Source organism: Neofelis nebulosa, chromosome 3 (genome assembly GCF_028018385.1).
Source record: "Neofelis nebulosa isolate mNeoNeb1 chromosome 3, mNeoNeb1.pri, whole genome shotgun sequence".
In the NCBI taxonomy this organism is placed as follows: Eukaryota; Metazoa; Chordata; class Mammalia; order Carnivora; family Felidae; genus Neofelis; species Neofelis nebulosa.
In genome coordinates, this window is record NC_080784.1 from 145400996 (window position 1) to 145428725 (window position 27730).

The following is a 27730-nucleotide window of genomic DNA, read 5'->3' on the forward strand; positions in this document are numbered from 1 at the left end:
ATGTATATTGTACTATTTCTCGAAGTTTCCTTCCAGTAAATCTTATATTTGCACTATAAGGCACAGGGAATCCCAAAGCTATGGTTTTCCACAAGGTATCATAATTCATCTATAGTTTTCTCAATCCAGGTACAATTTTCCAATGGGTCATTTTTAAAATAAGGAATGTAGCATGATTGTACCATTCACATTCTACCTTTATCAAGTTTTCTAGGAAAATGGTACAGAAGAAGGTTAGCCTGCAGTAATTTCCCCATGAGAAAGGAGTAAGGATTTTGTTTCCATTTACCCCACAGTTCCCTCATACAATCTTTGATTAAAACCAAAATTAGTACTTTTGACCACCAGAAAATTGTACTACACCAATGTTTTCTCCAATTCATAACCAACTGACCTATTTTTTGGGTGGAGGGGGGATAACTAGTTTTTGTAAGGCCCACAATAAATTTTTACCTTGGAAATCATACACAAGTTTAAAACCATTAACAGAGAACTATATTAGAGCTAAATTTAGTATAATTTTTTATCCCTTCTAGAAATACATTTTTTTCATCCAGAGTTATATTCAGTGACATTGGAACAAGGTTCTGATTATATCCATCTGGCTTGAGTTTTTAAAATCCCTGATTATCCAAAAACCCTAGCTTTGGGGCGTCTAGGTGGCTCAGTCACTTAAGTATCCGACTTTGGCTCAGATCATGATCTCACAGTTCATGAGTTTGAGCCCCATGTCAGGCTCTGTGCTGACAGCTCAAAGCCTGGAGCCTGCTTCAGATTCCCTGTCTCCCTCTCTCTCTGCTCCTCCCCTGCTCACACTCTGACACTGCCCCCCCCCCACTCAAAAATAAATAAACATTAAAAAAAACCTTAAGGGGCGCCTGGGTGGCTCAGTCAGTTGGGTGTCCGGCTTTGGCTCAGGTCATGATCTCGTCATTCCGAGTTCGAGTCCCGTGTTGGGCTCTGTGCCAACGGCTCAGAGCCTGGGGCCTGCTTTGGATTCTGTGTCTCCCTCTCTCTCTGCCCCTCCCCCACCCACACGCATGTGCACACTCTCTCTCAAAAAGTGAATAAACATTAAAATTAAAAAACAAAACAAAAAAACTTAAAAAAGAGCCTACCTTTATTATTCTTTTTCTTTAGCTCAAACTAGTTTATACACATTTCTGTTTTTATTTTTTATTTTACTTATTTTCTTGTTTCAAGTTTTCATTTAAATTCTGGTAAGTTAATATGTAGTGTAATACTGGTTTCAGGAGTAGAGTCTAGCGATTCATCACTTACATATAACACCCAGTGCTCTTCACAAAAAGTACCCTCCGTCACCAGCCCACCCTCAGTTTGTTCTTTATAGTTGAGAGTCTCTTATGGTTTGCCTCCCTTTTTTTCCCCCTTCCCCTATGTTCATCTGTTTTGTTTCTTAAATGCCACATCCAAGTGAAATCATATGGTATTTCTTTCTTTCCCTGATTGACTTACTTCACTTAGCAGAAGACTCTCTAGCTCAATCCATGTAATTGCAAATGGGAAGAGTTCATTCTTTTTGATAGGTAATGTTCTATTATATGTGTGTGTATATACACACATACACACACACACACCACATCTTCTTTCTCCATTCATCAGGTGATGGACATTTGGGCTCTTTTCATAATTTAGCTATTGTTGATAATGCTGTTATAAACATCAGGGTGCATGTGCCCCTTCAAATCAGTATTTTTGTATCTTTTAGGTAATGCATAGTAACACAACTGCTGGGTCATAGGGTAGTTCTATTTTTAACTTCTTGAGGAACCTCCATACTGCTTTCCAGAGTGGCTGCACTAGTTTGCATTCCCACAAACAGTGTTAAGAGGGTTCCCCTTTCTCTGCATTCTCACCAACGTCTGTTGTTTCCTGTGTTAATTTTAGCCATTATGACAGGTGTGAGGTGGTATCTCATTGTGGTTTTGACTTGTATTTCTCTGATGATGAGTGAAGTTGAGCATCTTTTCATGTGTCTGTTAGCTACGTGAATGTCATCTTTGGGAAAATGCCTGTTCATGTCTTCTGCCCATTTCTTAACTGGATTACCTTTAGGGTGTTGAGTTTGATAAGTTCTTTACAGATTTTGGATACTAATCCTTTATCAGATATGTCATTTGCAAATATCCTCTTCCATTCTGTAAGTAGTATTTCAGTTTTGTTCTTTCCTTCATTGTGCAGAAGGTTTTTTACTTGATGAAATCCCAATAGTTCATTTTTGTTTTTGTTTCCCTTGCCTCCAGAGATGTGTCTAGTAAGAAGTTGCTGTGGCCAAGGTCAAAGAGGTTGATGCCTGTATTTCCTCTAGGATTTTGATTTGTCTCATACTTAGGTCTTTTATCCATTTTTATTTTTGTGTACGGTGTAAGTTGTCCAGTTTCATTCTTCTGCATGTTGCTGTCCAATTTTCCCAACACCATTTGTTGAAGAGTCAGTCTTATTTCCAGTGGATATTCCTTCCAGCTTTGTCAAAGATTAGTTGACTATATAGTTATGGGTCCATTTCCAGGTTTTCTATTTTATTCCATTGATCCATGTGTATATTTTTGTGCCTATCCCATACTGTCTTGATGACCTATAGCTTTGTAATACAGCTTGAAGTCTGAAATTGTTATGCCTCCAGCTTTGCTTTGCTTTTTCAAGAATGCTTTGGACTCTAAGGGTATTTTCTGGCTCCTACAAATTTTACGATTTTTTCTAGCCCTGTGAAACATGCTGGTGGTATTGTGATAGGGATTGCGTTAAATGTGTAGATTGCTTTGGGTAGTATAGACATCTTAACAATATCTGTTCTTCTAATTCATGATCATGAAATGTTTTCCATTTCTATTTTGTCATCTTCTATTTCTTTCATAAGCTCTCTAGTTTTCAGAGTACAGATCTTTTACCTCTTTGGTTAGGTTTATTCCTAGTATCATATGGTTTTCTGTACAATTGTGAATGGGACTGATTACTTGATTTCCCTTTGTGCTGCTTCATTATTGGTGGATAGAAATGCAACAGATTTATGTACGTTGATATCATATTCTTCAACTTTGCTGAATTCGTGTATCAGTTCTAGCAGTTTTTTGGTAGGGTCTTTCGGGTTTTCTACATAAGAATATCATGTCATTGTGAAAAATCAAAGTTTGACTTCTTACTTTGACTTAATTCGGATGCCTTTTCTTTCTTCCTGTTGTCTGATTGCTAAGGCTAGGACTTCCAGTATGATAATAACAGGAGTGAGAGTGGACATCCCTGTCTTACTATGGGGCTTAGAGAAAAAGCTCTCAGGTTTTCCTCATTGAGGATAATATTAGCTGTGGGTCTTTTCAATATGGCTTTCATGATGTTGAGGTACATTCCATCTATCCCTACTTTCTTCAGAGTTTTTATCAAATATGGACACTGTATTTTGTCAAATGCTTTTTCTGCATCTATTGAGAAGATAATGTGTTTCTTACCTTTTATTAATGTGGTGTATCACATTGTTTGATTTGTGGATACTGAACCACCCCTGCAGCCCAGGAATAAATCCCACTTGACTGTGGTGAATGGTTCTTTTAATGTGTTGTTGGACTCGATTTGCTAGTATCTTGTTGAGAATTTTTTCATACAGGTTTATCAGGGATGAATTCCCTGTAATTCTGCTTTAGTGGGGTTCTGGTCTCATTTTGAAATCAAGGTAAATGTGGCCTCATAGAATGAGTTTTGAAGTTTTACTTCCATTTATATTTTTTTGGAATAGTTTGAGAAGAAGAGGTATTAACTCTTCTTCAAGTGTCTGGTGTAATTCCCCTGGGAAGTCATCTGGTCTTGGATTCGTGTTTGTTGGGAGCCTTTTGATTACTGATTTACCTTCTTTGCTGGTTATGGATCTGTTCAAATTTCCTATTCTTCCTGTTTCAGTTTTGGTAGTTTGTATATTTAGGAACTTCTCCATTTCCTCCAGAATGCCCAATTTGTTGGCATGTAATTTTTCATAACATTCTAATTGTTTGTATCTCTATGGTGTTAGTTGTGATCTCTCCTCTTTTATTTGTGATTTTATCTATTTGGGTCCTTTCTCTCTCCTTTTTGATAAGTCTGGCTAGGAATTTACCAATTTTATTAATTCTTTCGAAGACCCAGCTCTTAGTTTCATTCATCTGTTCTACTGGGATTTTTTTCTATATCATTTTTTTATCTTTATTATTTCCCATCTGATGGCTTTTCTAGGCTTTAATTTGCTGTTCCTTTTCTAGCTCCTTTAAGTGTAGGGTTAGGTTGTTTTTTTGGACTTTTCTTGTTTCTTGATGTAGGCCTGTATTGCTATATACTTCCCTCTTAGGATCACCTTTGTTGCATCCCAAAGGTTTTGGACTGTCATGTTTTCATTTTCATTTGCTTCCATGCACTTTTTAAATTTCTTATTTAATTTCCTGGTTAACCCATTCATTCTCCAGTTGGATGTTCTTTAACCTCCATGTATTTGTGGTCTTTCCAGAATTCTTCCTTGTGGTTGACTTCAAGTTTCATAGCACTGTGGTCTGAAAATACGTATGGTATGATCTCAATCTTTTTGTACTAGTTGAGGCCTGATTTGTGACCCAGGATGTGATCTACTCTGGAGAATGTTCCATATACACTCAAAAAGAATGTGTATTCTGCTGCTTTAGAATGAAATGTTCTGAATCTCTGTTAAGCCCATCTGGTCCACTGTGCCATTCAAAGCCATTGTTTCCTTGCTGATTTTCGGCTTAGATGATCTGTCTATAACACCCATAGTAGGGGGTATTAAAGTCCCTTACTATTATTGTATTATTGTCAATGAGTTTCTTTGTATTTGTTACTGATTTAAATATAATATATACATATATACATACACACACACACACACATATATATATATACATATATATATATATATATATATATATATATATATATATATACACATCCAAGTTAGTATATAGTGCAAAAATGATTTCAGGAGTAGAATCCAGTGATTCATCCCCTACATATAACATTCTGTGCTCATCTCAACAAGTGTTTGGTAGTTTATATGTTTCTAGGAATTTGTCCATTTCTTCCAGATTGCCCAATTTATTGACATATAATTGCTCATAATAATCTCTTATTAATGTTTTTATTTCTTCAGTGTTAGTTGTGATCTGTCCTCTTTCATTCTTGATTTATTTGGGTCCTTTCCTTTTTCTTGAAAAATATATATATTTTTTAATGTTTATTTGAGGGGGGGGAGGGGCAGAGAGGGAGGGAGACACAGAATTGGAAGCAGGCTCCAGGCTCTGAGTTGTCAGCACAGAGCCCAACGCGGGGCTTGAGCTCATGGACTGCGAGATCATGCCCTGGGCTGAAGTTGGACACTTAACTGAGTGAGCCACCCAGGCAAGGCACCCCCTGGGTCCTTTCCTTTTTCTTTTTGATCAAACTGGCTAAGGGTTTATCAATTTTGTTAATTCTTAAACCAGCTCCCAGTTTCATTGATCTGTTCTGTTATTTTGATTTTGATAGCATTGATTTCTGCTCTAATCTTTATTATTTCCTATCTTCTTCTGGATTTGGGTTTTACTTGCTTTCTTTTTCCAGCTCTTTAAGGTATAAGATTAGGTTGTGTATCTGAGACCTTTCTTCTTTAGGAAGGCCTGGATTGCTATATACTTCCCTCTTATGACTGCCTTTGCTGCATCCCAGAGGTTTTGGGCTGTTGTGTTATCATTTTCATTAGCTTCCATGTACTTTTTAATTTCTTCTTTAATTTCTTGGTTAACCCATTCATTCTTTAATAGGATGTTCTTTAATCTCCAAGCTATTTGTGGTTCTTCCAAATTTTTTCTTGTGGTTGATTTTGAGTTTCATAGCATTGTGGTCTGAACATACGCATGTCATGATCTTCATCTTTTTGTACTTGTTGAGGATTGATTTGTGTCCCACTATGTGATCTACTCTGGAGAATGTTCCATGTTCACTCAAGAAAAATGTGTATTCTGCTGCTTTAGGATAAAATGTTCTGAATATATATTAAGTCCATCTGGTCCAGTGTGTCAGTCAAAGCCATCGTTTCCTTGTTGATTTTCTGCTTAAATGATCTGTCCACTACTGTAAGTTGGGTGTTGAAGTCCCCTACTATTATGGTATTATTATCAATGAGTTTATGTTTTGATTGATTTCTATATTTGGGTGTTTCAAGTTTGGGGCATATGTATTTATAATTGTTAGCTCTTTTTGTTGGATAGACCCCTTTATTATGATATGGTGCCCTTTTCGTCTCTTTTTAGAGTCTTTGGTTTAAAATCTAATTGGTCTGATGTAACTATGGCTCCTCTGGCTCTTTTTGACATCTATTAGCATTAGAAATGGTTCTCAACTCCTCACTTTCAATCCGGCCGTGTCTTTAGTTCTAAAATGAGTCTCTCATAGGCAGCATATTGAGGGTCTTAATATTTTTATGCAATCTGATATCCTATGTCTTTTGATTGGAGCATTTAGTGCATTTACATTGAGTGATTATTAGGTAAGAATTTAGTGCCACTGTACTACCTCTAAAATCAGGGTTTCTGGAGATTTTCTCTGTTCCTTTCTAGTCTTTGTTGCTTTTGGCCTTTCTATCCTATTCAATGAGTCCTCTTTACTATTTATTGCAGGGCTGGTTTAGTGGTCATGAACTCCTTTAGTTTTTGTTTGTCTGAGAAACTCTTTATCTCTCCTTCTATTCTGAATGACAGCCTTGCTGGATAAAGGATTCTTGGCTTCATATTTTTCCCAGTCAGCATATTGAATATATCATGCCACTCCCTTCTGGCTTGCCAAGTTTCTGTGGCGAGATCTGTTGCTAACCTTTTTTGTCTTCTCTTGTAGGTTAGGGATTTCTTTTCCTTTGCTGCTTTCAGGATTCTTTGCTCATCTCCGTATTTTGCAAATTTTACTATGATATGTCCTGGTGTTGGCCTGCCTTTGTTGATTTTGATGGGAGTTCTCTGTGCCTTCTGGATTTGGATGTCTGTTTCCCTCCTCAGATGTGGGAAGTTTTCAACTATAATATGCTCAAATAAACCTTCTTCCCTTTCCCCCTCTCTTCTTCTGGGACTCCTATGATACAAATGTTATAATGCTTTATGGAGACAATTTATACATTCGTGATCCAGTAATTTTCTTTTCATTTTTTCAGCTTCATCATTTTTCATAATTTTATCTTTTCTTAAATGTTTATTTGTGAAAGACAGAGAGAAAGAGGGAATGAGTAGGGGAGGAGCAAAGAGACAGACAGAAGATCTCAGGTGGGCTCTGTGCTGACAGCAGACAGCCCAATGCAGGACTTGAACTCACGAACTTTGAGTTCATGACCTGAGTCAAAGTCCAACACTTAACTGACTGACCCACCCAGGCACCCCAATTATTTTATCTTCTATGTCAGTTATTCATTCCTCTGCTTCTCCATCCTGGTCATTACAGTCTGTTTAGCATCTCGGTTACTGGATTTTTTATTTAGGCTAGTTTTTAGGTCTTTTGATCTCCATGATAAAGGACTCCCTGGTGTCTTCTATACTTTTCTCAAGACCAGGTAGTACCCTTATGAGTGCTGTTTTAAATTGTGATTCAGGCATATTACTTACACCTATTTTGTTTTTTTTTTTTAATTTTTTTTTTAACGTTTTATTTATTTTTGAGACAGAGAGAGACAGAGCATGAACAGGGGAGGGGCAGAGAGAGAGGGAGACACAGAATCTGAAGCGGGCTCCAGGCTCTGAGCTGTCAGCACAGAGCCCGACACGGGGCTCGAACTCACGGACTGCGAGATCGTGACCTGAGCCAAAGTCGGCCGCTTAACCGACTGAGCCACCCAGGCACCCCTACTTACACCTATTTTGATTAGATCCCTGCTCATGACCTCTTCTTGTTCTTTCTATTGGGAAGAATTCCTGCAGCTTGTCATTTTGTTTAGATCTCAGTCTTCTGTGTGTTAGGAAAGCCTGTTATGTTTCCTGCTCCTGAGAGCAATAGCTGTATTAAGAAGTCATAGGCTGTTCAGGGCTTCAGGATACACCTCAGGAAGTGTTTTTGGTATATGCTGTGTGCACTGTTGTGTTTTGGCTGTTCTTTTCCTTAGGTCAGTTCTCTGCAGTGCTTCTCCTTGCCTACAGTGGGAGTGTTTGGCCTTGTCTAGTGTGTAGAAAATTTTAACCCTGTGTGTTTTGATCTGCTTGTTCAAAAAGGCTAGATCCTTGGGCACCTGGGTGGCTCAGTGGGTTGAGTGTCTGGGTATGTCATACCACATTCAGGAATGCCCAAAACTATGGCTTCCCCCAAGTATTTATAGTTTATTCACAACCCTCCCAGCTCAGATGCATTTTACCAATCAAGAGCTATGTTTACCCTTACGCAGTGTTCCATGTTTACACAGCTGCCACTCGACCTTCAGCAGATTACAGAGAAACAGTGTGAGGAGAAGAGCAACAGTAGGTCATTCCCACAGGATAATGGAGAAAGGGTTTTGTTAACCTTTCACTCACATACACCAAGCCACAACATCATTAAATTTCAGAATGCTGGGGATAAAGAAAACATTCTAAAACCATCCAGAGAAAAGAAATAAGGTCTCATTCAAAGCTTTAGTAATTAGAATAGCTTCATACTTTTTAACGGCAGCACCAGAAACCAGAAGACAATGGAAGAATAACTCCAAAATTCCAAGGAAAATATTTCCAAAACAGAAATACAAACCTACACAAACTATTACTCAGGCCTATAAGTAGACTTTACAAACATGTAAAGTCTTAAAAATTTCCCTCAATGTCCCTTTTCTCAGAAAACTTTTAGAGAACCCATACCCCTGCCAAACAAAGGAGTAATTCAAGAAAGAGGAGAAAAATCTAAGATATAGAGGACTCCTCACAGGGAAGAAGCAAAAGAAAGTCTCAATAATTGTGAGGAGAGATTTTAGACTATTCAATAGCAGGCTTAAAGAGTATATCACAGAGCAGTTTGATGGGAGAATCCAGAAGGAGTATATTCAAAAAAAAAAAAAAACCCATAAGAGTGTCTGATATGTCTGATGTATTAAGAAGAGATTTATATTTCAGGGCACCTGGGTGGCTCAGTCAGTTAAGTGTCTGACTTCAGCTCAAGTCATGATCTCATGGTTCATGAGTTTGAGTCCCACATCTGGCTCTGGGGCAGCTCGGAGCCTAGAGCCTGCTTTGGATTCTGTATCTTCCTCTCTCTGCCCCTCCCCTGCTCGCACTCTCTCGCTCTCTCTCTCAAAAATAAACATTAAATAAAATTTTTTTATGACAAAAAAAAGAAGAGATTTATATTTCTAAGGATTTGGGGATGAATTATTGATGGGATATTAAAAACTAAGGATACAAAAAAGCTAATAACTCTGGGTAAAAGAGGTATTTAAAAAGGTACCAGTCTTTACTACAGTGGAAGACTGGAAAGGGGACATACACAAACACTGAGGAGGAGGATGGTGGTTATCACATATGTTTGGTTTACTGCTATAACAGCTATTTCAAACTCCCTTCTCTCTTGCCTCCCTACCCTTGAGAGGAAAAGCTAATTACCTTCTTTCCACATTTTTCTTCAAGTTATAAATTACCAAGTAGCTATTCTGGTTAATGATACAGAATCAGAAATCTACTAGCAGTTTCTGGGAAAGCTTTTACTTTCCTTATTAAACAGGCAGATTTAGCTGCCATCCGGATCCCTTCCCTTTCTTTTTGTCTTGAACATGGATTGAGGCCTACAGTTACAACAGTCACACTGCAAATGTGAATCCATAAACCCAACATGCTAAGATTCGTGGAACAGAATAGAGTCTGAATTACTGATGATGTAACTGATGAGGTCTAAAAATCTAACAATCAAGAGATAACATTCTGAAGCCTGTTATTAAAAACTTTGGCTGAAAAATTAAAAATCGATACCACTGAGGAGTGAAAATTGGGGACAGGGAGTGGTGGGGCAGGGAGCTGCTATTTTTCATTGTAAGCCTTACAAGCAGGATTATGGACCAGGTACTTCTTTGTTAGCAGGACTGTTCTGTGCATTTTGTTTAGCAGTGTCCTTGGCATCCACCCATCAGATACTACTAGTAGCAACTAGGGATAACCGTGACAATCAAAAAATTCTAGTTATTGCCAAATGACCCAGCAGGGCAAAACTGCCCCTGGTTGAGAACCGGAGCCCTACAGTATTTTATTTCTTTAACCTTCTAGAATGCTAGAAATGTATTCTTTTGATAAAATTACATTTCCGGGAAAAAAAAAACCTAATTATACGAAAGGAGGTAGACTAAGACCATCAGCATCATTTCTCTTTTAAAATACCTTAAAGTTTCTTTTCTAACCTTTCCCTGGGGCTAAGAATCCCACTCCTTCCCTTCCAGACAAGCACAGAGAGAACAGAGATACTTACCACCTAGAAATGCACACTCGTAATGGCTGCAGGTCTTGTTTATGCTTTGAAGGATAAGGTTATTGCTGGTCCCATCCTGTGACACGTTAAAAATCTCATTGAGAGGTATTAAAATAATTCTTTCACTTTCTTTATCAAAAAAATTTTCAATGGCAACTCCAAAGCACGCGTGGATGGTTAACAGAATGTGTTGGTCATCAGGAGCTTGAGGCTTGGCTGAATATGCCAGAGTGAAATGGCCCAATCTGGCTTGGTTGAGCCCTCCAAATTTAAATGAGGTGTCCCGGCTTACACTATACACCACATTTTTGTAACTTTCCTCACAAGGTCTTCTCAGCAACTGCAGGGCTTTTGTCAGGTAAAAATGAAAAGCTTTGAACTGGAAGTCATAGACATATTCTTTTCGAGAGAGACCAGCCATCCTCACAGCTTCATTGAACATACGGTAAAAAGCAGTCTGCTCTCGAGCTTCCGAAACATATGCCATCAGTGCTATTCCATGGTTATCTTTAAAACTCATAGGGAGAAAGATCTGCGTCTTCCTGGCTTCCCACTTCACTTCTGCATTTTCCCACACAGCCTTCAAGAGTGCATGGCTTGCTTTTTCCTCCTTGAGCAGCTGGGGAACATATTTGACTTCCATTCTGTCAGTGCATTTCAGGTATTCATCATCAAATGCATTTTCTGCCATGTCTAACATTTCAGCCTTCACCTTCAAAGGAAAAGGAAAAGGAAATTAACACCCTTGAAAGAAGATATTTGCTGTATATCATTTTCACTCATTTACTGTCCCCACCCTCTCATGCCCTGCCTAGAATTTCTCCCTTGCTTAGAAACAACTTTGGACATGACTTTTATGTAGGAAGTATATTCCATTGCTACTGATAACTCTTCTCAGCTGTGACCTATTTGTATTAAATAGTAAATGTGAGCAGTGAGAAGTATGGCAACAATTATGCCTGTAACTCATTCATTTGAACCTTATGATGCAGAGGAAAGAATGAGTGTGAAAGCGAAGAAATGAGTGGCAGTCCTGGTTTTGAACAATATTCTTAGCTAGATTGCCTCAACCCCTTGACTGCTAAATGAATCAAACATCACGTGTGAAATACTGTACATGATAAACACATAATTGTAAATATTCCTTCTCCCTTGTCTATGTGGTTTGAGTAGGACTGATTCTGCACCTTTGGCTCCAATGATAAGCAATGATGTAGATTTAAAAACCAGGGCACTCGCAGCGGGGAGGAAAAAAGCTTTCTTCCTCTGTATTCATAAGCTCTAAGGATAATATTGGCTTGGGGCAGTCAAAAGTTATCCTTTTAGTTCCATGGAGAATCCTGTTTATAAATAAAGCCAACAAAGGAAGGTTTGCAGAGCTAAAAGGTAGAGAGACGAGGCCCTGATAACATTAATTAAGGACCTGGGTCTAGCTGTACCTGAAGACTTTATTCTACCTCAGTTATAAGTATCAATAAATTCCCTATTTGCTTTAGCTAGTTTGAATAGTGTTTCTGTCATATACAATTGAAAAGGGCCTAATATATCTTTAAATGATACATATAACATAATAAGCAGGGTGGTGAAATGTAATTAGCACTAGCCTAGAGCCAGACAGATCTGAGTTCAAATTCCATAAATAGGTCTAGTTGGATATGAGAAAGTTACTCGTTATTTCTGAGCTTCAATTATTTCATCTAAAGGAAATAATATCTTAACTGCAAGACTGTCGTGTAAAGAATTAATGACAAAATGAATATATGCAAAGCCCTTACCCACAATGCCTACTACGTACTGAGCCTTCAACAAACTGTGGTTATCTTCATTATTTTATGATAGGAATACAGGAACTACTATATGTTCCTCAAGGATTTGTATCACATTTACCTTTTCAATTCCAAGCTTCTAGCATAGCAACTAGCAAAATATTCAAGTGAACTAAATGAAAACCCTGTACTCTGGCCTATAGATCAAAACACAGAATGAGCAAATATGCCCACGGACACCATTTAAGGATATCTACAAACAAAAGGATAATGCCCTTACCATTTTCTCTTTCCACTATCCTATACTTGCAATAGTACATTGGCTACATAAGCTGCAACCTAAGCTGGAGACCTCAGTTGAAACGTTAAAAAGATCCTTAGTCAGGGGCTGTTAAAGCTGCATCCTCCACGTGAATGAGTCTTATAAAGTGTGTGAGTAGTGTGTGTGCATGAAAGTTTGTGGTGGGGTGAGGGGAAAGAGTTAAGGGCAGGGAGGGGGAGGGAGAGGGAGAGGGAGAGAGAGAAGGGGAGGGAGAGAGGAAGGGACGGGGGAGGGAGAGGGGGAGAGAGAGAAATAATCGATTTAAGAAAGCAAAATAGATAACCCAGGTTGGCTATTTGCTTCCTAACATCACTCTTCTCTCCCTCACAAACTTCTTGAAAGAAATGTCTACCCTTGTCATCTCCATTTCATTTCCACTCATATCTCAATCCTTCCCAATCTGGCTTATCATTCCCATTCCTCCACCCAAACAGCTCTCATTAAGGAACACCTCTTATATTCTTTTGAAGACCCAACATATCCTACTAGCCATTAAATGCTGGAGTTTCTTAGGGATACTTTTTTTTTTTTTAATGTTTATTTATTTTTGAGAGACAAAGAGAGAGCATGAGCAGGGGAGGGGCACAGAGAGAGAGAGAGGGAAACACAGAATCGGAAGCAGGCTCCAAGCTTCGAGCTGTCAGCACAGAGCCTGACGTGGGGCTCGAACTCATGAACCATGAGATCATGACCTGAGCCGAAGTCGAATGCTTAACCGACTGAGCCACCCAGGTGCTCCTGGGATACTTATTTTTTTAACTCTCAACTCTACTCTTAGGCAATTGTATACATGTTCATAGTTTCAATTATCATCTAAATACCTCTGACCTGTCCTTGTAAGTGCCAAACCTGTATTATCAACTGCCTACTTAGTAATTCCACTTGAATTGCTCAAAGACCCTTCAAATGTTAATAGTCTAAGACCAAACTTATAATCTTACGGCAACCACCAACAACAACCTGGTCCGTACACAGAACCATCTATTCATTTTTTAGTTTTCCCAGGTATCCTCCTCCCAGTCACCCTCTGGGATCACTCCATCACTAAGACCTAACAAACTTCTCCAGAGTGTTTTCTGTATGCCAATCACGAAGTGTTCATATATATTAATGAACTCCTTTAATCTTCATGGCAACCCTGTGAGGTAGGTACTGTTATAGTCCCTTCTTAAGGATGAGGAAAGTAAGACAGATTAGCCTGTCTGAAATTGAGATTTGAAGCCAGGAAATCTGGCCCCGGAATCTGTCCTTTTAAACAAAATGTCCTGTTTCCAGTGATAAAAACCACTGACATTGACGCAGCTCTTTCGGAAGACTTTAATTTTCTCCTTGTAACAACTCTTATGAAAGGATAGACAGACAATTCATAACACCATTTTACAAATGAAGAGACTGTGCTAGCATCAGAAACTGTCTTTATTACCAGCTACAAAATATTCTTCTGGGGAAGTCCTTGAGACCCCTGAACTCCTGGGTCTGTAGGTCAGTTTCCTGATGTGGGAATTTGAGCTACAGGAGATCAAATCACTGCCATCTCCTACCCAAGAAAGGTACTTTTCTCTGCAGCACAGAATATACCACAAGGTATCTTGGGCACCGATGCCTGATTTATCTTCAAGACTTAACATATTATAAGATAGCATACCATGAAATGACTTCCCACATTCCTCACATCATATCAGAGGCACATCATATCATATCCAGTATGTTCCAGTCTTTTCCGCATGCCTCTAACCAGTCTCCACAGGTTTAATTTTAGACATCCAGTCTTTCTGGCCCAAGGCCACAGTTGATTGTGTGTTCTGTACAGTGAGTGCCTTGGGCAGTGAAAAAATTCACAAGTGCCACCACCATTCAGGGACAACTGAATGGACATTAAGGGACATGTCCAAAAGGCTACATGAACACACTGATTATATTTTCTTCCTCTGATTCATCCACTGAAACAAAATCCCAAACTAAGGAAATTTAATTACCTCAAATTTCCTACAAAAATATTATTAAAAATGTGGAAATGGCCTGAATGTTCACAAAAAGAAATTGGTTAAACAAATTACAGAACATTCACAGAACACACATGAAAATTATGTTACAAAACGATGTTAAAAATGCATAGCAAAACCCCAGGGAGATACCACTTCACATCCATTAGAATGGCCATAATAATGGGGGGGGGGAGGGAAATTAATGTTGGCAAAGATGTAGAGAAACTGAACCCTCATACATTGCTGGTAGGAATATAAAATAGTGCAGCCACAGTGGAAAACAGTTTGGCAGTTCTCAAATATTAAAACATAAAGTTACCGGGGCGCCTGGGTGGCTCAGTCGGTTAAGCGGCCAATTTTGGCTCAGGTTATAATCTCACGGTCCGTGAGTTTGAGCCCCGAGTCGGGCTCTGTGCTGACAGCTCAGAGCCTGGAGCCTGTTTCCGATTCTGTGTCTCCCTCTCTCTGACCCTCCCCCATTCATGCTCTGTCTCTCTCTGTCTCAAAAATAAATAAACGTTAAAAAAAAATTTAAAAAAACAAACAAAAAAAACCCCATAAAGTTACCATATGACCCAGAAATTTTACTCATAGGTATATATCCAAGAGAACTGAAAACATGTTCACATGAAAGTTCATGAAAATTCAGAGCAGAATTATTCACTCATAAAAGCCAAAAAGTGAGAACCCAAATGTCCATCAATATATAAATGGAGAAACAAAATGTGGCATAATCACACAATGGAATTATTCAGCTCTAAAAAGTAATGAAGTCTAGTATATGCTACAACATGAATGAACCTTGAAAACAATATACTAGGTGAAAGAAGCCCCGCAAAGGGCCAGATACTGCATGATTCCATTCAGGTTAAATTTTCAGAATAGGCAAATCCAAAGAAACAGAAAGTAGATTAATGGCTGCCAGCGGATGCTGGGAAGAGGGAATTGGGACTGACTGCTAATAGCTACCGGGCTTCTTTTTGGGGTGATGGGAATGTTCTGTAATGAGATAATGGTGATCATTGTACAACATAGTGAATTTACGAAAACCACCATATATTATGCACTTTAAAAGTGTGCTTTTTTAATGACATGTGAATTATTCCTCAATTTAAAAAATCATACTGAAGCACAGGCAACAGAATATACAATGATTCCACAGACAAGGGATCAGAATATTAAATTCAAAAATGACATTTTAATAATTTAACATATTTTAAAGAAGAGACTTCAAATCATTAGATATTCAGTAGCAATGTGAAGCAAGCATGGTGGGGAAAGAAACCAAATGAGATATCAGTCTCATATATACATAAAAATATGTTACAGAATGCTTGAAGATTCAACTGCAAAAAATAAAATCATGAAAGTTCTATCAGAAAAAAAGAACACTAGATGTGAGAAAATGGTCATTACGTAGTTCAATAAAATATACATAACCAAACACTGCACTGTCGTCTTATTTGAACCAAATACATATTTTAAGAATATTTAATGACAAAGACATTTATAGCACAGTAGTAACTTAAAAAGCAAAAAAATAGTATGCACACTGTGAACCCATTTTTCTAAATGGGTTACATACACACAGAAAAAAATCAAGAAGACTATATACACCAACAGATTAAGACTCTTTCCCTCTGAGTAGAGGGACTGTGGATGATTTTCAGTTTCCTCTGTTTGCTTAATTTTAATTTTTTCAACTTTCTACAGTCAGCCTGTATCAAAGTGTAAAATGAAAAAATAAAAGCTACTTGTAAAAAACAAGTTTACCTATTCTATCCGCTCTCATTTCCATCATCAACCCACATGGATGCCTCAGGCAACATTATATCAAGAGTTCCCATTCCAATGACCACATACTTCCCATTCCAAACATTACCTGGAAAATGTCCATTAGAATCACCGCTGCCAGCAGCATGGTGACCATATCAAAATGTCCTGTCTTCATTTTTCTCTTCTAAATTAAAAGGGAGAAATTCCAATTTAGTTGTTTTAAAAAAGAGGTTTAGGTACGTACAGCAGGATGACACACTATATATATTTTCATTCACGGTGAAAGTATCATGATGGTCAGGAAGTGATCATCAATAAGTTTCCAATGGCTGTAAGGTCTATTATAATTTGTCTGGTGGTCTAAGACTCTCATTCTACAGATGAGGAAGCAAAAGCTCCAAGAACTTTAGCAATTTGCTCAAGATTAAATCTATCCATTTCCAGTTGTGTTGTCTCTTCTACCATAGTCAGTCACTGGTAGTCATAATTTCTTCCTGTCTCTAAGTTTCTCCTCAGCATACACAAGAAATAATATAAACTAAAAATCACCATTTTAGATTGGTGATCTCCAAGTTCCCAGTTTCCAAAAGGTCTCCAGTAGTTACTGTCCATGCACATCATGCATTCTCTTAACTTCTTTGCAAACCAAGTCACACATATTTGGGTAGGATGGAAGGAACGATGAGCCCAATAGTGGTACAAACCAGAGAGTTACCAAGGGGTCCTCCTTCCCCCAAATATTTACATTCAAAAGAAGCTCAAGGATAAAACAAGTGTCTTGCATACATTTCTGATGGTGGGAATGAAAATAAGAAAAAACGTGGTAAGCAACAATTCTAATAAGATTATACAACTCTATTGGCCATACGCCCAATCCTTGTCCCGATGTTTATGAGACTGAAAGGGGGTAAACAGGAGGGTGAGAGGCCCTCAAGAGCTGAAGCTCTCTCACAGCCATTAAATGAGTCAATTAAAGGTTGGTCTACAGTTCCTTCCACATACCTACAACAAAGTTGACATTACTGGAACTGAACCGAGACCTCTATTTTATCCTACCATTCACCATATTCTGGCATCTGCAAATGGGAATGAAAAGCACGGGGGAAAGGAAAGTCTTCCCTTTGGCCCCACATTCCTATTTTTATTCAGGAGCAGCCTTTTTCACTAGAGATACTAACATATACTACCAAAATGTCACTTTTGTGTTAAACTTCACTTTCTAAAAATGATTCAAAATATAATACTTGATAGATAATTGTCATGAGTGCCAAGCAAGCTCTGAATTAGGGTTTTCTTGAAAATTCTTTACTTCCGTAGTCTGAGTGTAAATAAGTCAAAATGTTTACCTGGCTTTTCTGCCTGTGGAGGAAGTTTAAATGATGCTAGGTCTCAAACTGTTTCCCCACTCTTTCAGTTGTGGTAAGCGTGTCTTCAGGATAGGAGGTTGTTGACAGTGAGAGCTGAGAAGGGAATACTTTTCTTTTTATAAACACCCCCAGCAGTAGCCTGGCAGTGGCACATTACCCCATTTGTGTCCTGCTATTTATATCTGGCCCCCACACTATCCTTTGGAATCACTGCTGTTAACACATGAAATCTCCAAGAGGCTTGTAAAGCCACAGCAATTCCCTCTAACCACACACCATGTTCAGTTCTGAACCCTACTGTAGGCTTCTCAGAGTGTGATCACCTCCTTTCCTAACCTTTGACTCTGAGATGTCGAACTAAAGCAAGGATTTTACCCTAGCAAGATGGTTCACATAACTAGGGGAACTTGCTGTGTTAATCTCTGGCAATAATGACTATCACCATTCACTCACCCAGCTTACTATTTTTCAGATACTGTGCCAGCTGCTGGGATACACAAGCACGTAAAACAAAGTACTAAAAAGTACTCCCGATGCGATAAAACACATTAATATGCATACTTAACCAAAATACATGTTAAAAACCTAAGTGAATTTTAGAAAAAGTCTAGTGAGAACACCAAGAAGGGAAGGATTTGGTAATACTTGGAACTGTAGCTCTCGTTTGAGTATGGTACACATAGTAAATATATTGACTGTAACGCCAAAGAACACGGAGTTTATGGACTATAGATAAAAAACTGTGAAATGTCCTAGGCAATTTATGCATATATATAAATCAAAATACATTAAAAGAATGTATTGGGATAGTACACTATGTATAATGGCCCCAACCTGGAAACCATCCAAATGGCTAACAACAGAATGGGATACATCGTTATATTCATACAATGGTATTTTGTATAGCACTGAAAATGAATAAACTCTAACCATATGTAAGAAATGTGGATAAATCTTAACATTTATGCATTTAAGTGACTGTATGACTTAATTCATACAAAGTAACAAAATCAAGCAAAACACATCTATAGCATTAGAGTCAGAATACGGTTACTCTGAGTAGGAGGTATTAACTTGAAGAGGAACAAGGAGAGCATTTAGGATGCTGGTTTTAGTTCTGGGTGTTGACTATACTGATATATTCAGCTTGTGAAAATTACTAAGCTATACATTTATGTGTATTTTCCTCTGTATGTATACATGTATACATATATTATTACTCAAGTAAACATTTTAAATAAAGTGTACCCATTTTTACAAAACCCATCTCTAATCTTCAGCCTTCAAAACCTCTAACCTCTTCCCACCCCACTGGCTAAGCAATTTAAGATACAATTTAATACACTGAATAGACTCCCAGCAATAACATCATTAAAGAAAAAAGTTTGGTCAAAAGGAAAAAAGAGGGTTTGTACACGTTTCAAGCATTATGTTCACACTGACACTGTTTTAAGTCTCAGGCATGTGAGCCTATGGGAAATGCAGTAGTGGAGTTTTCCTGTCTTTGAAGCTGAAGCCTTCCAGATTCATCGACACATCACACAAAAGACAAAGTTCACCAAAAAGAACCTAACAAACACCACAGGAAGTTCAAGGCAGGACTGGCCTTGTTTATGCCCAATACGGTTTTGCTCCACTCCTGTTTTATTCCAGTTATTACCTTTTTAAAATTAATATATAATTAACATACGATATATTAGATTTAGGTATAACAACATAATGTTTTGATATTTGTATATATTACAAAATGATAAGTCTAGTTAATATGTTACCATACAGTTATAAATTTTTGTGTATGTGGTAACTTTTAAGCCTTACTCTCTCAACAACTTTCAAATATGCAATACAGTATTACCTACAATCACCATGTTGTAAATTACATCCCTACAACATTTATTTTGTAACTGGAAACTTGCACCTTGGACTCCCTTCACCCATTTCGCCCACCACTCCCAATCCTCAACTCTGGAAACTACCTATCTGTTCTCTGTATCAGGGAGCTTGGTTTTTTTAGTTTTGTTTTGTGGTGGGGTTTTTTTTTTTTTTGTTTTTTTAGATTCCACATATAAGTGAGATCATAAGATATTTGTCTTTGACTTATTTCACCTACATTGTGTCCTCAAGGTCTATCCATGTTCTCACAAATGGCCAGGTTTCATTCTTTTCAATGGCTGATGATATCCCATTTTATTTACATAGGTGTATACATGTATGTGTATGTATACACACACACAATTTCTCTATCCATTCATCTGTTGTTGGACATATAGTTTGTTTCCATATCCTGGCTACTGTAAATAATGCTATAATGACATGGTGGTGCCTACGTATCTTTCCAAGTTAGTGTTTTGTTTTCTTCATATAAATATCCAGAAGTGAAATTGCTAGATCATATGGTAGTTCTATTTTCAGTTTTTTGAGGAACTCCATATTGTTTTTCATAGTGGCTGCTCCAATATATACTTACCACCAACAGTACACAGAGATCTCTTTTTTTCACATCCTTTCCAACATTTCATGTTTCTTTTTTTTCCCCCTGTAGCCTGACCCCTTTCTTCTGACTGTAGCCATTCTAACAAATGTGAGGCAATAGCTCACTGTGGTTTTTACTTGAATTTCCCTGATGATTAGTGACTTTGATGGTCTTTTCATTTACCTGTTGGCCTTCTGTATGTCTCCTTTGGAAAAATGTCTGTTCAGAACCTCTGCTCATTTTTAAAACTGTTTATTTTTTTACTGTTGAATTGTAGGAGTTTTTTTTAATATATTTTGGATATTAACCCCTTATCACATACATGATTTGCAAATATTCTCTCCCATTTAGTACACTGCCTTTTCATTTTTGTTAATAGTTTCTTTTGCTGTGCAGAAACTTTTTAGTTTGAGGTAGTCCCAATTGTGGACTTTTGCTTTCATTGCCTTTGCTTTTGGTCTCAAATCCAAAATTTACTGCCAAGATTGATATCAAGGAGCTTATTCCCTATGTTTTCTTCCAGAGTTTTTATGGTTTATTTTCTTACATTTAAGTCTTTAAACCATTTTGAGTGAATTTTTGTGTGTGGTCTAAGAAAGTGGTCCAGTTTCATTCTTTTGCATGTGGCTATCCAGTTTTCCCAACACCATCTATTAAAGATACTGTCCTTTCCCCATTGTATATTCTTGGTGCCTTTATCATAATTTAATTTACCATATATGTAAGCTAATAAGCCTCTCTCACAGAAAGACTTGCCTCTTGCTGTGGTAGCCCGTGGGGCAGTAGCTATTTAAGAACTCTATCTCTGTAAGGTATAGTCTCATGGGAATGCCACCACCAAACCTAGGTGATGTAGAGGCATCCCCTGGTAGCAAAAATCAGGGCACCAGAGAGTAATGTAAGCTCCTTTATAGAAGATACTGGAAAGCTGGAACAAGGGAGAGAACAAAGAATGCATCTATTGGCCACTGTTCTCTAAGACCGGTTATGGAGCACACCCCGCCCATGTGTGCCAAACCGAAAGCCTGCCCCTCAGTCCAAAGCTCCTGGACAAACAGGTCTTTCTCAGAAACACTAGGTGTGTGTTTCAGTCTGCTATCTCTGCACCTCCCCAGGAGTCCTCACAATGTTCCAGGCACTGTTTGAGATACAGGGGGTAGATCAATGAACAAAATAAATAAACACCTTGCTCTTGTCAAGTTTATATTCTTGTGGCAGATGGGAGTCAAATAACAAAACAAGCAAATTATATGAGTATGTTAGAATATATTAAGTACTACTGTTTTTTAAAAGTATTACAAGGGGGGCGCCTGGGTGGCTCAGTCGGTTAAGCGGCCGACTTCGGCTCAGGTCATGATCTCACGGTTCGTGAGTTCGAGCCCCGCGTCGGGCTCTGTGCCGACAGCTCAGAGCCTGGAGCCTGCTTCACATTCTGTGTCTCCCTCACTCTCTCTGCCCCTTCCCTGCTCGTGCTGTGTCTCTCTCTGTCTCAAAAATAAATAAACATTAAAAAAAAAATTAAAAAAAAATAAAAGTATTACAAGGGAGACTCGGAGTACATGAAGAGTTTACAATTTAAATTCAATGATTAGGGAGGACTCACTGAAAAGGTAATATGTGGGCAAAGATTTGGAGAAGGTATGGCAGTCAGCTACGAAGACTATGGTGGAAGAGCAGTCAGGCAGAGGAAATACAAAAGGTCAATATGGAACATCAGAATAATAGGTAACCACAGAGTGGTAGGAGATAATAAGGTCACAGAGGTAAGGTGGGGGTGGTTGTGGAAAGATCATATAAACCTTTGCAGGCCATTGTAAAAATGCTGGATTTTATGCTAAATGGAATGGAGAAAAAGTTTGAGCAGAGGTATGACATGATCTCACTTATTTTTCAAGAGGCTCACTCTGGCTGTTATGGGGAGAAGAGTCTGCAGGGATGAAGTAGGAAGAGCAGCTTGCAGGTTATTACAATAATGAAAGCAGAGATTACAGTGGTTTGAACCAGGATAGTGACAGTAATGGTAGTCAGGGTGTGACTGACTGGGTGCCTTGGAACTGGTGGCCACACTGGTCTGGAGGAGGGGCTGTCTGGTTCAATCAGCGTCAACCCCGCTTCTGTAGATAGCAGGTACCAAGTGCGGAGGGGCGTGGTTTGTTGTAGGTGGGTCCCACCTCCACTGTGGGCCTGCCTACTGTTCCCTGAAGCCCCGCCTTGTTGGTGAGGGGGAGAAAAATGGCCATACCCCAGTCTCTCTTCTATGGACCAGGTGTCCCAAGCCACTGTGTTCAGGCCATCCTTGCAATGCTTCAGGCGTGAACCAGGTGGTCTGTCCCACTCCAACGACTCCCATGCTTCCCTGGCACTCAGCTGGGATTTAAACGCTGATGTCTTAAAGATTCCTGCTCCATGAGTCCAAAGGATTAGCACAATACTTTGAAATCCATCCACATTGTTGCATTAATCTGTAGTTCTAAAACTGCAGTGATGGCTGCACAATTCTGTGAATATACTCAAAACCATTAAATTGTATATTCTAAACAGATGAGTTGTATGGTATGTGAATTACATCTCGATAAAGCTGTTTTTTAAAAAGGCATGACTTGTTGATATATGCAACAACAAAGATGAATCTCAAAAGCATTATGCTAAGAAGTCAGTTACCAAACTGACTATATGGTATGACTATATGGTATGACCAGACTATATATGGTATGAAAATATTTAAATGACATTCTAGAAAAGGCAAAACTGTTGTGACAAAAAGCAGATCTGTGGGGGAGATCCAACAAGGCAGAGAAGTAGGTTCCCTTGTCCCTCAAACACAGCAGTATGGAGGCCAAAGGACTTTGAATTCCAAGAGTCCAGGCTGCAGACTGACAAAGATGTCTCCAGGGGCCCATGGGGACAACTTGGCAGGCCATAGCTGTGCTGTGTGACTATGGAATGGAAGAGATAAAACAGGCCAGGTAGGCACAGATGGGAGGGACCCCTTCTGGGGAGAGACAAAAGGAAGAGAAAGAGAGGCTGGGGAAGCACAGGACTGTATCTGGATGAGAGAAAAACCATGGACCAGGACCATGGATCAATCTCTAACTGCGGGGCTTTCTCTGGACTGGGGCCAACTGCCCTGTTCAAGCACCTGGGGAGGAGAGGAGCCCAGCCCAGGACTAACTAGTTCAGAGGTGCAGTCCATAGTGGGAGAAAGCAATCCCTTCCCTGGAGTGCTGTGGGAAGAAGGTATATAACCATTTGGAGGACAAACACTGCCTGCTCCCACCAGCCAGAGGCCATATATCAGTGGCACGGAGTGGTATTTCCCCGAAACCAGGACTCATGGAGTGGGAATCTGTAAGACATCAGGGTTTAAATCCCAGCTGAGTGCCAGGGAAGCAAGGAAGTCGTCAGAGTGGGACAGACCACCTGGTTCACGCCTGAAGCATTGCAAGGATGGCCTGAACATAGTGGCTTGGGACACCTGGTCCATAGAAGAGAGAATGGGGTATGGCCATTTTTCTCCCCCTCACCAACAAGGTGGGGCTTCAGGGAACAGAAGGTGGGCCCACAGTGAAGGTGGGACCCACCTACAACAAACCACACCCCTCCGTGCCTGGTACCTGCATATCTACAGGAATGGGATTGATGCTGATGAGCCAGACAGCCCCTCCTCCAGACCAGCATGGCCACCAGTTCCAAGGCACCCAGAGGTTTTGCATTTCCTGATTTAAGTGTTGGACAATTCATGTTCTGTGTATGTATAATATGTGTATGTATAATATATATATTATACATACACATATTATACATACACATATATTATATATACATTATATATATTTAGTTCCCCACCCCTTCTTCCTATTCTCCTTATTTCTTCCCTCCTCTACTCTGGTTATTCTGGCTGTTGGTTTGTTTAAGCAGACATATTTAATCTATTCTCTTTATTTACACCTGTTCTATATCTCCTTCTTTATTTTCCTCTCTCTCACTCTGGATTAAGCCATTTGGTTTCTCTGCCTGGTGAATTTTCATTTCTTTTTCCCTACCCCTGTCATTTCTCTCTTTGTATGGCCTCTTCCATCAACCACTCCCCTACACCATTGTTTTGTTGTAGCTGGTGTTTTTGTTTGTTTGTGTGTTTGTTTTCTTTTCCAGGGCTACTTCTATGAACAAATCAAAGCACACCTGGTTGAGGGTCCAAAACATCACTAGGAGTAGGGAAATAAACCAACAGAGAGCAAGTAACAACTCCAAAAAACAACAACAGAGAGCAAGTAACACATGCCAAAAAACACCTCTTGAAGGGCCAGGCCCTGGACACTGTATAATCCCTCTTTAATACAGTAGTGCTTGCAGGTGCAGGACACATAACAAGCTTTTAAATCACATAAAGGACAGAAAACTAGCCCAAACAATGAAACAGAAGAATTCTCCTCAAAAGAAATTCCAGGAAGAAATGACAGCTAAAAAATTGATCAAAACAGATATACACAATATAACTGAACAAGAATTTAGAATAATAGTCATAAGATTAATCATTGGGCTTGGAAAAAAGCATGTAAGACAGCAGAGAATCTACTGTTTCAGAGATCAAGGAACTAAAAAAATAGTCATGATGAAATTTAAAAATGTTGTAAATGAGGTGCAAAATAAACTAGAGGCAGTAACAGTGAGGACTGAAGAGGAAGCAGGGAGAATAAGTGAAACAGAAGATAAAATTATGGAAAAAGATGAAGCTGAGAAAAAGAGAGATAAAAAAAATTCTGGACCACAAGGGAATAATTAGACAACTAAGTGATTCAATGAAATGTAATAATATCCGTATCATAGGAGTTCCAGTAAGAAGAGAGAAAGAAAGGGGTGGAAGGTGTACTTGAACAAATCATAGCTGAGAACTTCCCCAATTTGGGGAAGGAAACAGACACTGAAATCCAGGAGGCACAGAAAACTCCCTTCAGATGTAACAGGAATTGACCTTCTACATGACATATCATAGTGAAACTGGCAAAATACAAAGATAAAGAGAGAATTCTGAAAGCAGCTAGCGACAAATGGGCCTTAACCTACAAGGGTAGACATAAGGGTAGTAGCAGACCTATCTACTGAAACTTGGCAGGCCAGAAAGGAGTGGCAAGAAATTTTCAATGTGCTGAATAGGAAAAATACTTAGCCAAGAATCCTTTATCCAGCAAGCCTGTCATTCAGAAAGGAGGAGAGATAAAGGTTTTCCTAGACAAAAAAAACAAACAAAAAACCTGAAGGAGTTCATCACCACTACACCAGTCCTACAAGAGATCCTAAGGGGGACTCTGTGAGTGTAATGTTGCAAAGACAACAAGGGACCAAAGACATCACTGCAAGCATGAAACCTACAGATAACACAATGACCCTAATCCGTATCTTTCAATAATAACACTGAATGTAAATGGACAAAATGCTCCAATCAAAAGACACAGGGTATCAGAATTGATTAAAAAACAAGACCCATCTATTTGCTGTCCACAAAAGACCCATTTTAGACCTGAGGACACCTTCAGATTGCAAAGTGAGGGGATGGAGATCTATGATGCTACTGGAAGTCACAAGTAACCTAGAGTAGCCATACTTATATCAGACAAACTAAAGGCTGTAACAAGAGATGAAAAAGGGCATTATATCATAATTACAGGATCTATCCATCAAGAAGAGCTAACAATTATAAATGTCTATGAACCAAGTTCAAGAGCACCCAAATATATAAAACAATTAATAACATAAGCAATCTTATTGGGAAAAATGTGGTAATTGCAGGGGACTTTAATACCCTACTTACAGCAATAGACAGATCATCTATATAGTAAATAAAGAAACAATGGCCCTGAATGATACACTGGACCAGATGGACTTGACAGATATATTCAGAACTTTTCATCCTAAAGCAGAATATACATTCTTCTCAAGCGCACATGGAACATTCTCCAAGACAGATCACATACTAGGTCACAAAACATCCCTCAATAAATATAAAAGAACTGAGATCATACCATGCACATTTTCAGATCACAACGCTATGAAACTTGAAATCAACCACAGGAAAAAGTTTGGAAAGAACATCCTACTAAAGAATGAATGGGTCAACCAGGCAATTAAAGAAGAAATTAAAGAATATATGGAAACAAATTTAAATGAAAACACAACAGCCCAAAACCCAATGGGATGCAGCAAAGGCAGTCCTAAGAGGAAAATACCTTGCAATCCAGGCCTATCTCAAGAAACAAGAAAAATCCCAAATATAAAATCTAACAGCACACCTAAAGGAACTAGAAACAGAACAACAAAGAAACCTCAAGGCCAGCAGAAGAAGAGAAATAAAGATCAGAGCAGAAATAAACAATATAGAATCCAAAAACACAGAACAGATCAATGAAACTAAGAGCTGGTTTTTTCAAAAAATAAACAAAACTGATAAACCCCTAGCCAGACTTCTCAAAAAGAGAGAGGACCCAAATAGATAAAATCACGAATGAAAATGGATTTATCACAACTAATCCCTCAGAAATACAAGCAATTATCAGCAAATACTATGAAAAATTATATGCCAACAAACTGGACAACCTAGAAGAAATGGACAAATTCCTAGACACCCACATGCTACCAAATCTCAAACGGGAAGAAATAGAAATTTTGAAGAGACCCGTAACTAGTGAAGAAATTGAATTAGTTACCAAAAATCTCCCAACAAATTAGAGTCCTGGGCCACATGGCTTCCCAGGGGAATTCTACCAGACATTTAAAGCAGAGTTAATACCTATCCTTCTCAAGCTGTTCCAAAAAAACAGAAATGGAAGGAAAAGTCCCAGACTCATTCTATGAAGCCAGCATTACCTTGATTCCCAAACCAGACAGAGACCCCACCAAAAAAGGAGAATTACAGGCCAATATTCCTGATGAACATGGATGCAAAAATTCTCAACAAGATACTAGCAAATCGAATTCAACAACATATAAAAAGTATTATTCACCATGATCAAGTGGGATTCATTCCTGGGCTGTAGGGCTGGTTCAATATTCACAAATCTATGTGACCTATCACATTAATAAAAGAAAGGATGGGAACCATACGATCCTATCAATAGATGCAGAAAAAGCATTAGACAAAACACAGCATTCTTTCTTAATAATAAAAACCCTCAAGAAAGTCGAGATAGAAGAAACATACCTAAACATCATAAAAGCCATTTATATGAAATGAGCCACAGCTAATATCCTCAATAGAAAAAAACTGAGAGCTTTCCGCCCGAGACCAGGAACACGATAGGGATGTCCACTCTCACCACCATTGTTTAACATAGTGTTGGAAGTCCTAGCATCAGCAATCACATAACAAAATGAAATAAAAGGCATCAAAATTGGCAAAGAAACCAAACTTTCACTTTTTGCAGACAACATGATATTCTACATCAAAAAACCAAAAGACTCCACCAAAAGGCTGCTAGAACTGATACACTAATTCAGCAAAGTTGTACAGCAAAGTTGTACAAAATCAATGTACAGAAACCGGTTACATTTCTATACACCAATAATGAAGCAAAAGCAAGACAAATCAAGAAATGCATCCCATTTACAATTGCACCAAGAACCATAAA

General features: G+C 38.6%; 1 protein-coding gene across 7 annotated transcripts in view; it reads right to left on the reverse strand.

Moving 5' to 3' along the window:
* Positions 1-27730, reverse strand: part of ART3 (ADP-ribosyltransferase 3 (inactive)) — a 140626-nt gene that overhangs the window by 15747 nt on the left and 97149 nt on the right. For 6 of the 7 annotated variants that reach the window (XM_058722238.1, XM_058722241.1, XM_058722240.1 and 3 more), the window contains 2 exons: positions 16375-16452; positions 10420-11131 (listed from right to left, as the gene is read on the reverse strand). In XM_058722238.1, the coding sequence (XP_058578221.1) occupies positions 10420-11131; positions 16375-16443 (781 nt within the window). In that variant the 5' untranslated portion in view covers positions 16444-16452. Of the gene's footprint in view, positions 1-10419; positions 11132-16374; positions 16453-17614; positions 17729-27730 lie in introns of those variants that run through there. The other variant, XM_058722237.1, reaches the window with a different exon arrangement.